The following is an 11,630-nucleotide window of genomic DNA, read 5'->3' on the forward strand; positions in this document are numbered from 1 at the left end:
ATTAGCCATTTAAAAAAGATAAAAATGGAATTATTTATAAAAAAAAAAAATAAATGACGGCGGGATTGAACCCGGGCCGTCGGCGTGGAAGGCAAGCACGTTACCATTAAGACAACGCGCTCATTCTGATAATATATTTTCATTAGTGGTATATATTCAACATATTGAATAATTTTTTTCATTTAAAACTCCACAAAATGTGGTTTCCCCCTTCCACTCGTTCTATAGTCGGCTAAATTTCAGTTAAACAAATAAAAAACAAAAAGCATTCATGCCGCAGAAAATAAAATTCACCCCGTCGACTTGATGGACACCCCAGCATTGCGTGTAGCGCCCTCCCTCTCTCGGGGTGCAGTACTACGATGCAACTGGGGTCACTCAAACCCCCCGAACTGACCCTCTACTTTAGTCAGTCCTCTTTGGTTCCATCCACAGTTCACTAGCCAGTACTAGCTGTTCCTGTTTGCATAGCAGTTCATCTTTCACGTCTATTCTTGTGTCACTCCAATTTACTCTCCAGTACAACATCTAATCAGGTAAAATAAACCGATATTTATTGTCAAAAACACATTTCATGGATCCAATGATCAACCATTAGCTCTTATACAAAATAATTTATAAATAATTTATAAAGATTCTTATGATTTTGTTGATAGCGTCTCTCACGCATTGAAAACAGAGACATGCACGTCGTCCGCCATTTTGTGCATTTTCTTGCTTTTGGAGGGAAATAATATCTAATTCATCCCGAAGTTGTTTTTCGTTATTACACGTCAGTCTGACGCTCATCATAAAAAAATTATCTCTATATTCATTTTAATTCTTCATATCTTCCTTAAAATAATGTTTTTATTTCATAAATACAGTTGTCAGCTGCAGAAATCAGAGACAATTCGATTCCTTTATATGCCCTATTTTGGATGACACCAGTGACGTGAATTATTTAATTCCAGTGAGTCAGAAAAAAGAGATTAATTTTTCTTTGTTTGTCGATTTCGTAGAAATGGCACGTACAAAGCAGACCGCTCGTAAGTCGACGGGAGGAAAAGCCCCTAGAAAGCAATTGGCTACCAAAGCAGCTCGTAAGAGTGCCCCCTCAACCGGAGGTGTCAAGAAACCCCATCGTTACAGGTAATTGTTATTCTTTCTCCAGGATTTAATACTATCATCACAGCATAAAATTATGAATCATGAAAATTGGTACAAAAAAATATTTATAAATCAAAATCATACGAAAAAGATGATGCAATTTACTTAAAAATTACAATAACATGCCTATCCCGTTAATAACGAATGAAAATTAAATGTTTACCTCATTAATTTTTCAATAATTTATGATTATCATGTTTATCATTATTATGTTGAACAGGCCTGGTACTGTAGCTCTTCGTGAGATCAGGAGATACCAAAAGTCAACGGAGTTGCTCATCAGGAAGCTCCCCTTCCAACGTTTGGTTCGTGAGATTGCTCAGGATTTCAAGACCGATTTACGTTTCCAGAGTGCAGCCATTGGTGCACTTCAAGAAGCCTCTGAAGCATACCTGGTTGGTCTCTTCGAAGACACCAACTTGTGTGCAATTCATGCCAAACGTGTCACCATCATGCCCAAGGACATCCAGTTGGCTCGCAGAATCCGTGGTGAACGAGCCTAAATTCACAAAACTTGGCGTCTGACTTATTCGGGGAATTCTCACGTCATCATTATGATAATTATTTTCCATCATTTCGTTTTGTTCTCATGTGTTTATTCGAAACGTTTCACGAGTTACCTTTAAATTCTTATATTTCCTTTCTCGAATCGTTAAATTTCTAACTTTAAAAATGATCGTCACTGCCAAGCATTTAAGACCGGCACATCATACAGCAAATATTAACATTATTGTTAGATGAAAGGAAACCAGTAAAACTAATGATAACGAGAAGCCACTTCATAATATTTGATAAAAAAAACAAATGGTCCTGGGCGTTGCATTGACAACATTAATTTATGTTTAATTAATGCTGGCTATGGAACCGTAGATGATCCAATAAAATTGTTGCTTGTATCGAATAATTATGAATTTGACTCCATCGCATCGCAATGCAAGTGTATTCACCGAGATTTTAAAATATAAGACAAAATTAGATAAAATTTTCACTTTTTCTATTTGACAAATTCGATAACTGTTATGACAAAGGTAACATGTCCTTGCATTGTGATGCTTTTTTTAGTCCAAAAAATTATCGCAGAATGAAAAATGAAAATATTCATTCAAAACTGCTCTTATGTACAAGTAGAGTAAATTTAGTGTTAGGGAATTTTACTAGACAAAGAGAACTAGAATTAGATTAATTGATACGTAAACGTAACACGATATTTCACTACCTTTAAAATTATTCAAATTATGTTCAGCAAGGAAATCAGTAGTGTAACATCAGCAATATTATATTTTCTTTAACAATTTCATTAAATTCAGAATTTATTGCAGTAAAAATTGACAGGTTTTATACATGTCACACTATACATATGCTATTCTCTATTTCGCAAACATGTAAAAGTACGGATTATATGTTAGCAACTATCAATAAACCGTGTATATTCTATAACGATTCATATAATCGCAATAAAAATCAATAGACATGAAAGCAATGTTCCATCTTCTTTTACATCTCTCCGATTACTGCCATAAATGAAAGGAGGATGTTCATTTCGCCGAGAACAATGCAAATATTCCGGTAAATACTGATTGTTTTCAAAAAATATTCCAAAAGGAAATACTTTAATGCTCTATTTGAAATTATAATCGTTTAAAGCATTTATCTGAAATCCATAGCTGCTGAGATAAATCGATAATTACCAAAAATATTAAATTTTTCACATCTAACTCTACCCTTTCCCTATTTATCGAATTATTCATGAACCAGCCACTTGTAATTAAGAAATGAGAGCAAGCTAATGAACTCTTAACGATTCACCTCCTGGTGGTTCGGTGGAAAATTCTGGATGTACTTGGAATTTTATGGCGTTGACAATGTCACTTGTATTGTCTCTCGAACTCGATCTCGGGGAAAACCGACAAAACAAGCAGATGATCATCATCTGTCTATAGTGGAGTGAATGATAGAAGGATAAATGCTATAAATGCAAGAGAGTGGGGAGAGTGCCTCGAACTGAATGATCCACATGATAATAAAGCGCAGTATTGATAATGGAAGAGTTTTTCCCTAATTATGAGTGCACACTTCAGAGAAATTAGAGATTGACGTAAAGTTAGGAGTTTGGTGGAGTGTGGGCCAATGGTCTGCTCCGTTTTACGAGTGGTTGACAATACGTCGATGGCGATTGGAGGAGAGAGGGCCGCGGGCTTACGTACTCCTCGCAATTCAATTGCTTGAGGTGGTGGGGGGCAAGCGAGAAGACTTGTGTGTGCCTGTTTGGCCTGTTTGGAAGAGCGTCCACTGCCATCGAAGTACAAGGAAACTCATAGTCTGGATTCTGACATTTACCGAGAAATTTATACATTCAAGGTGAGTGTTTTTTTATGAAAATTTTCATCATTTTTTGACTCTGCATGTTGCAATGCGAATAATTATGTATCGTTGAGTGTGAGTGATGGATTATCTCGGAAAATTTGTGGAAAATTTATTGATTCAGAATTGTGCCAGAGATTTTGCTGTTGCCACCATTTTGTAATTGACGTTTGGAGGGAACTCTTCTCTCTCGCGACCCACAAAATCCATCAACACATTTTGTAATGACACATGTGAAGGGGTTAACACCTCTCTTATCGTTGTTTCATTGAGGCCAGCTGATATCGCGGAAAATTCCGGCATCTTTTGATTATTTTCAAGGGAACTAAATGGAAATGGGTGTTTAGGGGAGGCAAAATGAAATAATGGTTTTTCTATTGTTCATCGAGTGAGTGGAGAGGTAATTGAATCGAGCTGCTCTGTTATTGCGCAACTCTTCGTTTTTCCCCCTCTATTTTCCGGTTTTCTCTCAATTTTTATTCACTTCGATCTTGTGTTGTCTCTGTCTCACAATCGATTTTAGATTTAATTGTCGATATAGTAATGATAACTGGACCGTATGGTGATTGACATTATCGAGAGTGTCGCGATAGCGTTCTCCTTGTCTGCATCGGCATTCCAACCGCAAGTGAGAGTTGCCTGCATTCCATCTATAAACACTCATTAGTTTTGGTCTGTTATTGATCGAGGAAGAGATTTTTATTAGGAAAATATTACAACATTTGTGTTTTTTATTGTCTGATTTCTAGGTATTGAAAAATGGCACGTACAAAGCAGACAGCGCGTAAGTCAACTGGAGGAAAAGCTCCTCGTAAGCAACTGGCCACCAAAGCTGCACGTAAAAGTGCACCTTCTACTGGTGGTGTGAAGAAGCCTCATCGTTATAGGTTTGTTATTGAATTATTATTGCAAATTGAGAGTGAAATTGCAGACTTAGTAGATGAAACTCATTTTTCAAATTTATTAATTTTTATTTCTAGGCCTGGTACTGTAGCTCTTCGTGAAATCAGAAGATACCAGAAGTCTACTGAATTGCTTATCAGAAAATTGCCATTCCAACGATTGGTTCGTGAAATTGCACAGGATTTTAAAACTGATCTACGTTTCCAGAGTGCAGCCATTGGTGCACTTCAGGAAGCCTCTGAAGCTTATCTGGTTGGTCTCTTCGAAGACACCAACTTGTGTGCAATTCATGCCAAGCGTGTCACCATTATGCCCAAGGACATCCAACTGGCTCGACGAATTCGTGGAGAGCGCGCTTAAATATTATTGTTTTTCATCATCATATGCATACCCTTTATTCTTACTGTAAGGATAATGACAATTCATCATGATCCATGGATTCATATTATTTTTTATATCTTTTCTTCCATTCCAATTTTAGATTTCATTTCGTATAAAAATTCACGTGCTTATACTCATTCTCTGGATATATAATTATGTGTATGGTAATACTTCAATGAAGTGCTTCTCTTCGATTTCGTCATTAATAGGACTGATTCTACACATGTAGATCTGCGTTGGTTTGTTTTATATCAATGATGAATATATAGCTATGTTGTGTCATCAATATCATCTAATTGCATTGGAAAACCCGTGGATACTTTATCGATATGTCTTAGGGAGTAATGAAATAATAATTATTCAAATAATCAAAAAAGCTAACCCGAGTATGGAGTACCCAAGAATTTCGACTGCGTACATATTAATAAATTATCTGAATTATATTCCGATATTTCATAATTCATTGTGTGACTAAAAAGAAAGTTTCGTAAATAAATTTGCTGTATGTAAAATCTATCTCCAGATTTAATTCTCCCAAATTTTCTTTAAAAAATAAATAAATAAATAAACAAAGAGCTGCTTTTCTATATTTTTATTTGAATTTTACAGATTTAAATGAGTGAACACTTTATGTTCTACAATTTGATGAGTCATAAGGATAAGTATAATTTATAAAAACCAAATAATGTGGGTTAATCGAACTACAATTTGATTCTCATTGAAAGATACAAAAAACAGTTTTTCAATTTTCTATTAAATTCAATTCCACAACTGAAGAATAAATACATGAAAAAATAAGTATCGATTTTCTATTTACGAGCGTACAGCACACCATGATATTGCATTAATTAACTTCACCATCTCAAAGAAACATTTTGAGATAACTAAAGGTATAGTTTAGAGTTATAAACAACTATGAGCACGAAGAAATACCTAAAAAAGACATTGGATTTCATTTGATCTTATACGAGAAATTTTCCCAGTCTAGACGCCCATTCAGTAAAGTAAGCATTGTATACATTTAGTAAATATAAATACGGTCAACATTTTCTGACGTAGATGAAATTATTTTCCAGGCCAAATGATTTCATTCTGTTGACATGTGAAGATGTCTAGTGCCATCATACGAAGTCACACTAGACTTACAGGTCCTCTCTCTTTCATCTTGGATGAAAAAATTTTATATTCACACTGACAATTGGTATCTAAAGAGAACTGCAAATTTTCTCCAGCTGAGATTCTGAAATATGTTATTTTATGGTATTGAGTAAATCTATATTTACAATTTACAGGTTTTTCCTCAACATCGAAAAACGGAATATCAGCTTTTCATCACGAAATTTGTTTCCACTCAAGCCTGCCAAATTTTATTGCCATGAAAAAAAAATAAAGAGAAAGTCCGATGGCACCTGATTAAAAAAGTCCATTGAAATTGCACGATTTGAAAGAATAATTTTTTTTATTCCATAAAATTAATATGCCAAGTGAATATCTGCGTAATGACATAAAATCATAAGAATGGCATGTTGATTATCTTCTCATGATTTTTTCAAGAGATCACTCAATTTCATCTCGATATCGGTACACACTGGTTATCAATACTGACTTCATAATCGAATGTGGTTGTTGTTTCCTGAGGCCAGGCCGCGCACAGTTCGTCTAGTCCTGGTTTGAACAAAGTTAAAAACATTTTCTTTTTATACTGGAATGAAGAAGCAATATCGAATGCTAGAGCAGGAAGACAGAGAACATGGCTAACGTTACAATTAGCATAACAGTGTAAAAAGCTCTTCTATTAACTGACGAGTTAATAATGCCACATATTTCGAACCACATGCTCCGTGAGGAAAAGTCATTACTTTTGCTTCTTTCATGTTGAAAATAAAACTTGAAGCATGCAATATCTGCACAGTGCTAATTGGTACAAAGTATACAAAGACATTTGCATAACAATGTGTTATTTATATACATAAGATAAAATTATGGTTTTAATCATAGTTTGCCTACTAACTACATCTCAATTGATAAAGTCAATAATAAATAAAATTGCCCTTTGGGTTTGACAAAACGATGGAAAACCTAACGCTTGGCTGCGGAAGTCTATTAAAAGTCTGATTGTTATTTTTTAACAAACATCCTAATTTGTTGTTCCCATACAACTGTTTCTGCTTTTTTTCTATAAGAAAAGAGAATTCATTCTCCAAGTTTTTCTTTTGAATTTTGTAACAAAGTACAAAAAATGGGTGAAAAACCTTGAAAAATTTATTCCTAAAAATATCATATGGTAAGCGAATTATATAATTAAATAAACAAATACGTAAAAAAATATTCTCCAGAAAAATGCAACTGACAATTCTCGATACATTGTCATATTTTGTAATTCTATTGAGTATAAACCACATTTTTCTGTTTTAGGAGTAATGCGGAAGAATAATCTGCATCTAATTTGCAGTTTCAGCTAGTATTCGAACCGTAATGCAAAAAATGCATGAATTAGTCACTGTGGAATTAAAGAATCATCTTGCAAATGCTTACAGATTCGTATCTCAAATTACAAACAATCGTGTAATAGTAATAACAGATACAACAGCATGAATTGGCATATCGAGGTTTTCTTCAGCCTTTCAGGAAACATCTAGGTGCAAAACATGTAAACTTGCAATGATCCATTCAATGGTTACCTGTACAAATCCCTCATAGACTGATCCTCGCGAGAGGCATTCCTGCAAGTGTTGAGCTTGTTCTCCAGAGCCTTCATGAAACAAAAAGGAGAGGATGGTTTACAGAATTATTCAAGAAGAACTTCAAGTAATTATGCATCAAGTGTATTAAGTGAATTCTCATTGAGAATTAAAGACTGTTAGTGTCTTGACGACATGATCAATGCATAGTAAAAAATACAAACAGCGGATAATTAGTAGTGTCAGAGTGGTACAGGAGCAAATTAAAAAAAAATAAAAACAAGGACCTGGGTGTTTAAGTGGGGTGCAACCAGTGTCTACATGTACAAAGTCTCTCAGCACTTGGTCGGCTTGTGTTGATGGCCAATACATTGAGCCGGCTGTGCCGCTTCGACGGTTTCCTTTTTATTGCCATTGAGGCATGAACATTTGACTTTCCTACACTCCATGCAGACCCACCTGTTAAGCTACCAAAACACCAGCTACATCACACTAATTCGCAATCCAAAATCATAAAACTTGGTATGGTGGACGAATCAGTGGTTCAAAGGTACGACAGTTCAAGTTTATTTCACAATCTTCTATTTTACGATCATTAATAGGAGTTATTGAAAAGGTTCACATAAAAAAAATATATCCGCGCAATTTACGTGTAAAAAAAAAAATTTTAAGACTTTGACCATTGAGGCAATTGGTTTTTTATTTCTTCAATTTTATTTTTTGCGAATTATTCCAGCTCAATGCTAAATTCATGATTGCGAAGTCATAAATTTATGCGGGAGGGTCGCAATTTTTTTTGCATATTTTGAGATATTGTGGATGCGATTTACAAGCAGTGATTATTCTATCGGATAGAATCGACTCAAATCGTTTTACCTCTTTATCACTACAATTTAAAACACAAATTGGATGGGATTGAGGACCGGTGCATCATGAAATTGCTCCTATACTTGCTATACAGTTGACAATAGGTGGTAAAGTAAAAGAACTCATTAGACATGCCGAACGAGTAATGTTGTACTCACCCCGACTTTCCGCATGAGATCACCAATCATATTCATCGCCAGTATCCTCGTCGATGGAGCCATTGGCATGTTCATGTTGTTGTTATTGTTGATAACACCGTTCTCAACTGGCACCGAGGCAAAAGAGAAATTTAATTTGAAAATAGAGCGCATTTCAATCAGATGGTGACAATTTTCGCTCGATGCGTCATTTAGAGAGAAACGAAATATCAAAACAAGAAAAACTAAAAAAACAAAGCAATAAGATTGAAGAGTAATCTTTATTCAAGAGTAACAAAAATAATACAGAAAAATATAGTTCTCAGTTAATTTGAGAAAACCTTGGCCAACGAGATAAAGTACAAAGAATAAAGGAAAGACTTGGAATTAACCCGTAGATTAATTGATTATGAACTTCATGTCAACGTTTTGCGAAGCTTTGAATTGGTTTATGTTATTTTGAATCTACTTATTGAGAGTAACGCGGAAAACGACTTTTTGGGGCGTGAACAGAGATGTGTCGTTTTACGTAAAACATTGTTCATCTTACTTTTCAAGGGTGACTGCGGATGACCTGTGGTCGATATATTCTGCTCTGTGAGTGGCAGGTGTGTCTCTCGCTCAACTTGCAGCTTATTACTGTCTACCAGAGTGCGTACTTTGTCCGCAGATTTATCATTATCTGCCATATGTCGTTTCAACACGTTAAACTCTTGCTTAAGATCTGTGGAATAAAATCACCATTAAATTCGATTAGTACGATTGAAAAAATGGAGATATTCGACCATTCCGCCATTATTCTTGATTTCCGAAACAATTGCGTAAGGCAAACATCATTTACCCCTGTTTTCGTCCATTAATCGCTGTACAATTATCTTGAGACTTTCCTTCTCGTCCAGTTCAGACTCTAGGAGCGCATTCTTCTCAATAGCAGAATTGAATTTGGCTTCGATTGCTTCTTCCGTTGCCATGTTTATTCTGCGGATGGAGAGATTATTGCAAGAGGATGAGATTAAATATAATGGACAGGAAAGTGAACAATTACCTATGAGCTCTCTCTAAATCATCATTTTTCTGTTCCAACTCTCGTATGTATTTGAGAAGCTGCTCGTGTTGAGCCTCGAGTTCAGATGCCCTCGTCTGAAATGTTGAACAATCTGCTGTTTGTTGGTCTAATCGCGTCCTCAACTGTTCTATCTCAGTGGCTAATCTTGTATTCCTCTGACGTAATTCCCTATTGCTCTTCTCTGATTGTTCAAGTGATGTTTCCAATTCTTTTTCCAACATCTGTGAATTCTCCTGAAATTCTTCCAACTCGTGTTCTACATCTTCTTTCCTATTAGGTATGAATTCAACAATGAAAGTCAATGTCAAGTTCACTTGGAGTATCTTGTAATTGTACAATAGAGAAATAGTTCAAAACAACATAAACAATTAAAAAAAAAATGGTGTCTTTACCGTTGGTACATTTGCTGGGCCAATTCCATCCAATACTGAATTTCATCGTCTTTCGAATTAAATTGTGGAATATCGAGATCCATTTTGTAGATTTTCGTTGTTACTAATTAATGTCCAGGATACAAAATGTACAGAAAGCTTTAGAGACGAAATTCCATAGTCTGAAACATATTGTTGTCTTCAGGGATTTTAGCAGGTTTAAAAAATGTCGATGGAACAAAAATCATGTAAAAATGATAGACATCAACCGAGTGATGGAAATTGATGAATAATAAAGGTACAGTTGTTGTCCTCGTGTCTGTAAATATCAGGTTAATATAATTCAATCTAGAATGCGAGTGTTGTAATAGGCTCCCACGATCAGTGTTTTAACAAAAATGATCTAGCTAGTGCATGTTGAAGAAATGGTGATAAACCCGCCGGAATGGAGCCCCTCACTTATTCTTTTGCTTTCAATTTTGGAGACGTACCCTGGGAACGAAATGATTACGACCGCCTCATTCCACTTCGACACAAAACATTCGAGAGGACTGACATTACTCAAAACATCATCACTGATGAATACCTAACGGCCAAAAAATCGTGTGACATTTGTCACGTGACTCAGACTTTAATTCGTATTGATAGTTGACAAGTCCTTTAAAACCACTCCCTTTTGCAATGACCAGGTCTCCGCTACCTGCTACAGAGGCGTAATGACAATTACTCACATACAACTTCAAACGGTCGAATTATTCAGAACCACATCCTTTTAGTTAACACACGACAACAGACGACAAGATGGCGAATCTACGGGACAACCACTACGGATTACTGTGGATTGTAAAACGTAATATGGCTCTCGAGATTTCACAGTTCCAAGAAATAACGTCCATCTGGCGGATGGCGTTGGATTTCTTCTCCATCTAGTGCACATGTTACGCACTAGTTCAATTCGGAAAATTTTTTCTTTCGTCGGAGGAGAAGAATTTTTTATTTCGTTCAAAAGACTGTAAATAATTGCAGACATTTCTTCACCTGATGACAGAAAAAAAAACCATAATCTCTCGTGTCTTCCGCTCCTTTTTTTTATCAAAACAAGAACATCTGCGGGATATGAATTTTTAATATGGCGTTGGATATAATTTTTTGGTAATCAGTGTTGATACTTCCTTCAGATTTTTTTCCAAAACCTGAAGCAAGTGTTAATTTTTATTCGAAAATATATGGCTCCAAGTCTGACGTTGATATAAAACAAAATTCCAACCAACCACAGTTGATTCTTGAAAATCAAAGACCTTGGTAGATCCTCTTTTTTTTCTGCTGAATTCTCGTCGACCTCTCTTTCCCTCACATTTTTAACCGTGAATGTCTTCTTTAGGTTCAGCTAAACCGAGAAGAATTGAGCTCCAGGATGTCAACAGACGGAACCCATGTAATCCACGCCAGCTGAAACAATTGCCCGGGTTGCATTGTAATGATTGTAATGTACACCAACCTGGAAGAACGTGGAGAGCATAAAAGAAATTCGAAGATAGTGGAAAAACCGAGGAACCAGACAATGGGAGTGCCATCGGCACCGGACGACGAAAATCGGTGAACGTAAAATTTTTAAGGAAAAAGTGTATGTTTACATATGGGAGAGAGAGCTGTCAGATGTGTGACCGGTGGAAGCGTAACATCTGTTGTCGTTTCGAGAGATGGCTGTGTTGCC

General features: G+C 35.8%; 3 protein-coding genes across 7 annotated transcripts; 2 read left to right on the forward strand and 1 right to left on the reverse strand.

Annotated features, from left to right (window-relative positions):
- Nucleotides 1-429: 429 nt before the first annotated feature.
- LOC105263748 (histone H3.3) lies at nucleotides 430-2,625 on the forward strand. Its single transcript, XM_011300153.1, has 3 exons — nucleotides 430-536; nucleotides 1,002-1,131; nucleotides 1,370-2,625. The coding sequence occupies exons 2-3, from the start codon at nucleotides 1,004-1,006 to the stop codon at nucleotides 1,650-1,652; spliced, it is 411 nt and encodes a 136-aa protein (XP_011298455.1). The 5' UTR covers nucleotides 430-536; nucleotides 1,002-1,003; the 3' UTR covers nucleotides 1,653-2,625.
- Nucleotides 2,626-3,391: 766 nt separating this feature from the next.
- Nucleotides 3,392-5,310, forward strand: LOC105263750 (histone H3.3). 2 transcript variants are annotated; one of them, XM_011300160.1, is made up of 3 exons: nucleotides 3,402-3,507; nucleotides 4,260-4,397; nucleotides 4,491-5,310. In XM_011300160.1, exons 2-3 carry the CDS (start codon nucleotides 4,270-4,272, stop codon nucleotides 4,771-4,773), a joined length of 411 nt encoding a protein of 136 aa, XP_011298462.1. In that variant the 5' UTR covers nucleotides 3,402-3,507; nucleotides 4,260-4,269; the 3' UTR covers nucleotides 4,774-5,310. The 2 variants fall into 2 exon arrangements, with proteins under 2 accessions (XP_011298461.1, XP_011298462.1); XM_011300159.1 differs by having other exon boundaries at nucleotides 3,392-3,507; nucleotides 4,260-5,310.
- A 649-nt stretch (nucleotides 5,311-5,959) lies between these two features.
- On the reverse strand, nucleotides 5,960-10,813 carry LOC105263749 (Nuclear distribution protein nudE). Of its 4 annotated transcripts, none has more exons than XM_011300158.1 (8): nucleotides 10,648-10,811; nucleotides 9,938-10,098; nucleotides 9,525-9,815; nucleotides 9,321-9,457; nucleotides 9,030-9,203; nucleotides 8,501-8,607; nucleotides 7,476-7,546; nucleotides 5,960-6,459 (listed from the first exon to the last, which is right to left on the reverse strand). In XM_011300158.1, the coding sequence occupies exons 2-8, from the start codon at nucleotides 10,018-10,020 to the stop codon at nucleotides 6,402-6,404; spliced, it is 921 nt and encodes a 306-aa protein (XP_011298460.1). In that variant the 5' UTR covers nucleotides 10,021-10,098; nucleotides 10,648-10,811; the 3' UTR covers nucleotides 5,960-6,401. The 4 variants fall into 4 exon arrangements, with proteins under 4 accessions (XP_011298460.1, XP_011298456.1, XP_011298459.1 ...); XM_011300154.1 differs by lacking the exon at nucleotides 5,960-6,459 and adding an exon at nucleotides 7,763-7,942 and having other exon boundaries at nucleotides 7,466-7,546; nucleotides 10,648-10,813; XM_011300157.1 differs by lacking the exon at nucleotides 5,960-6,459 and adding an exon at nucleotides 7,763-7,942 and having other exon boundaries at nucleotides 7,466-7,546; nucleotides 9,938-10,115; nucleotides 10,648-10,813.
- Between the last annotated feature and the right edge of the window lie 817 nt (nucleotides 10,814-11,630).

The sequence above is a fragment of the Fopius arisanus genome, unplaced genomic scaffold, assembly GCF_000806365.1.
Source record: "Fopius arisanus strain USDA-PBARC FA_bdor unplaced genomic scaffold, ASM80636v1 scaffold00016, whole genome shotgun sequence".
Classification (NCBI taxonomy): Eukaryota; Metazoa; Arthropoda; class Insecta; order Hymenoptera; family Braconidae; genus Fopius; species Fopius arisanus.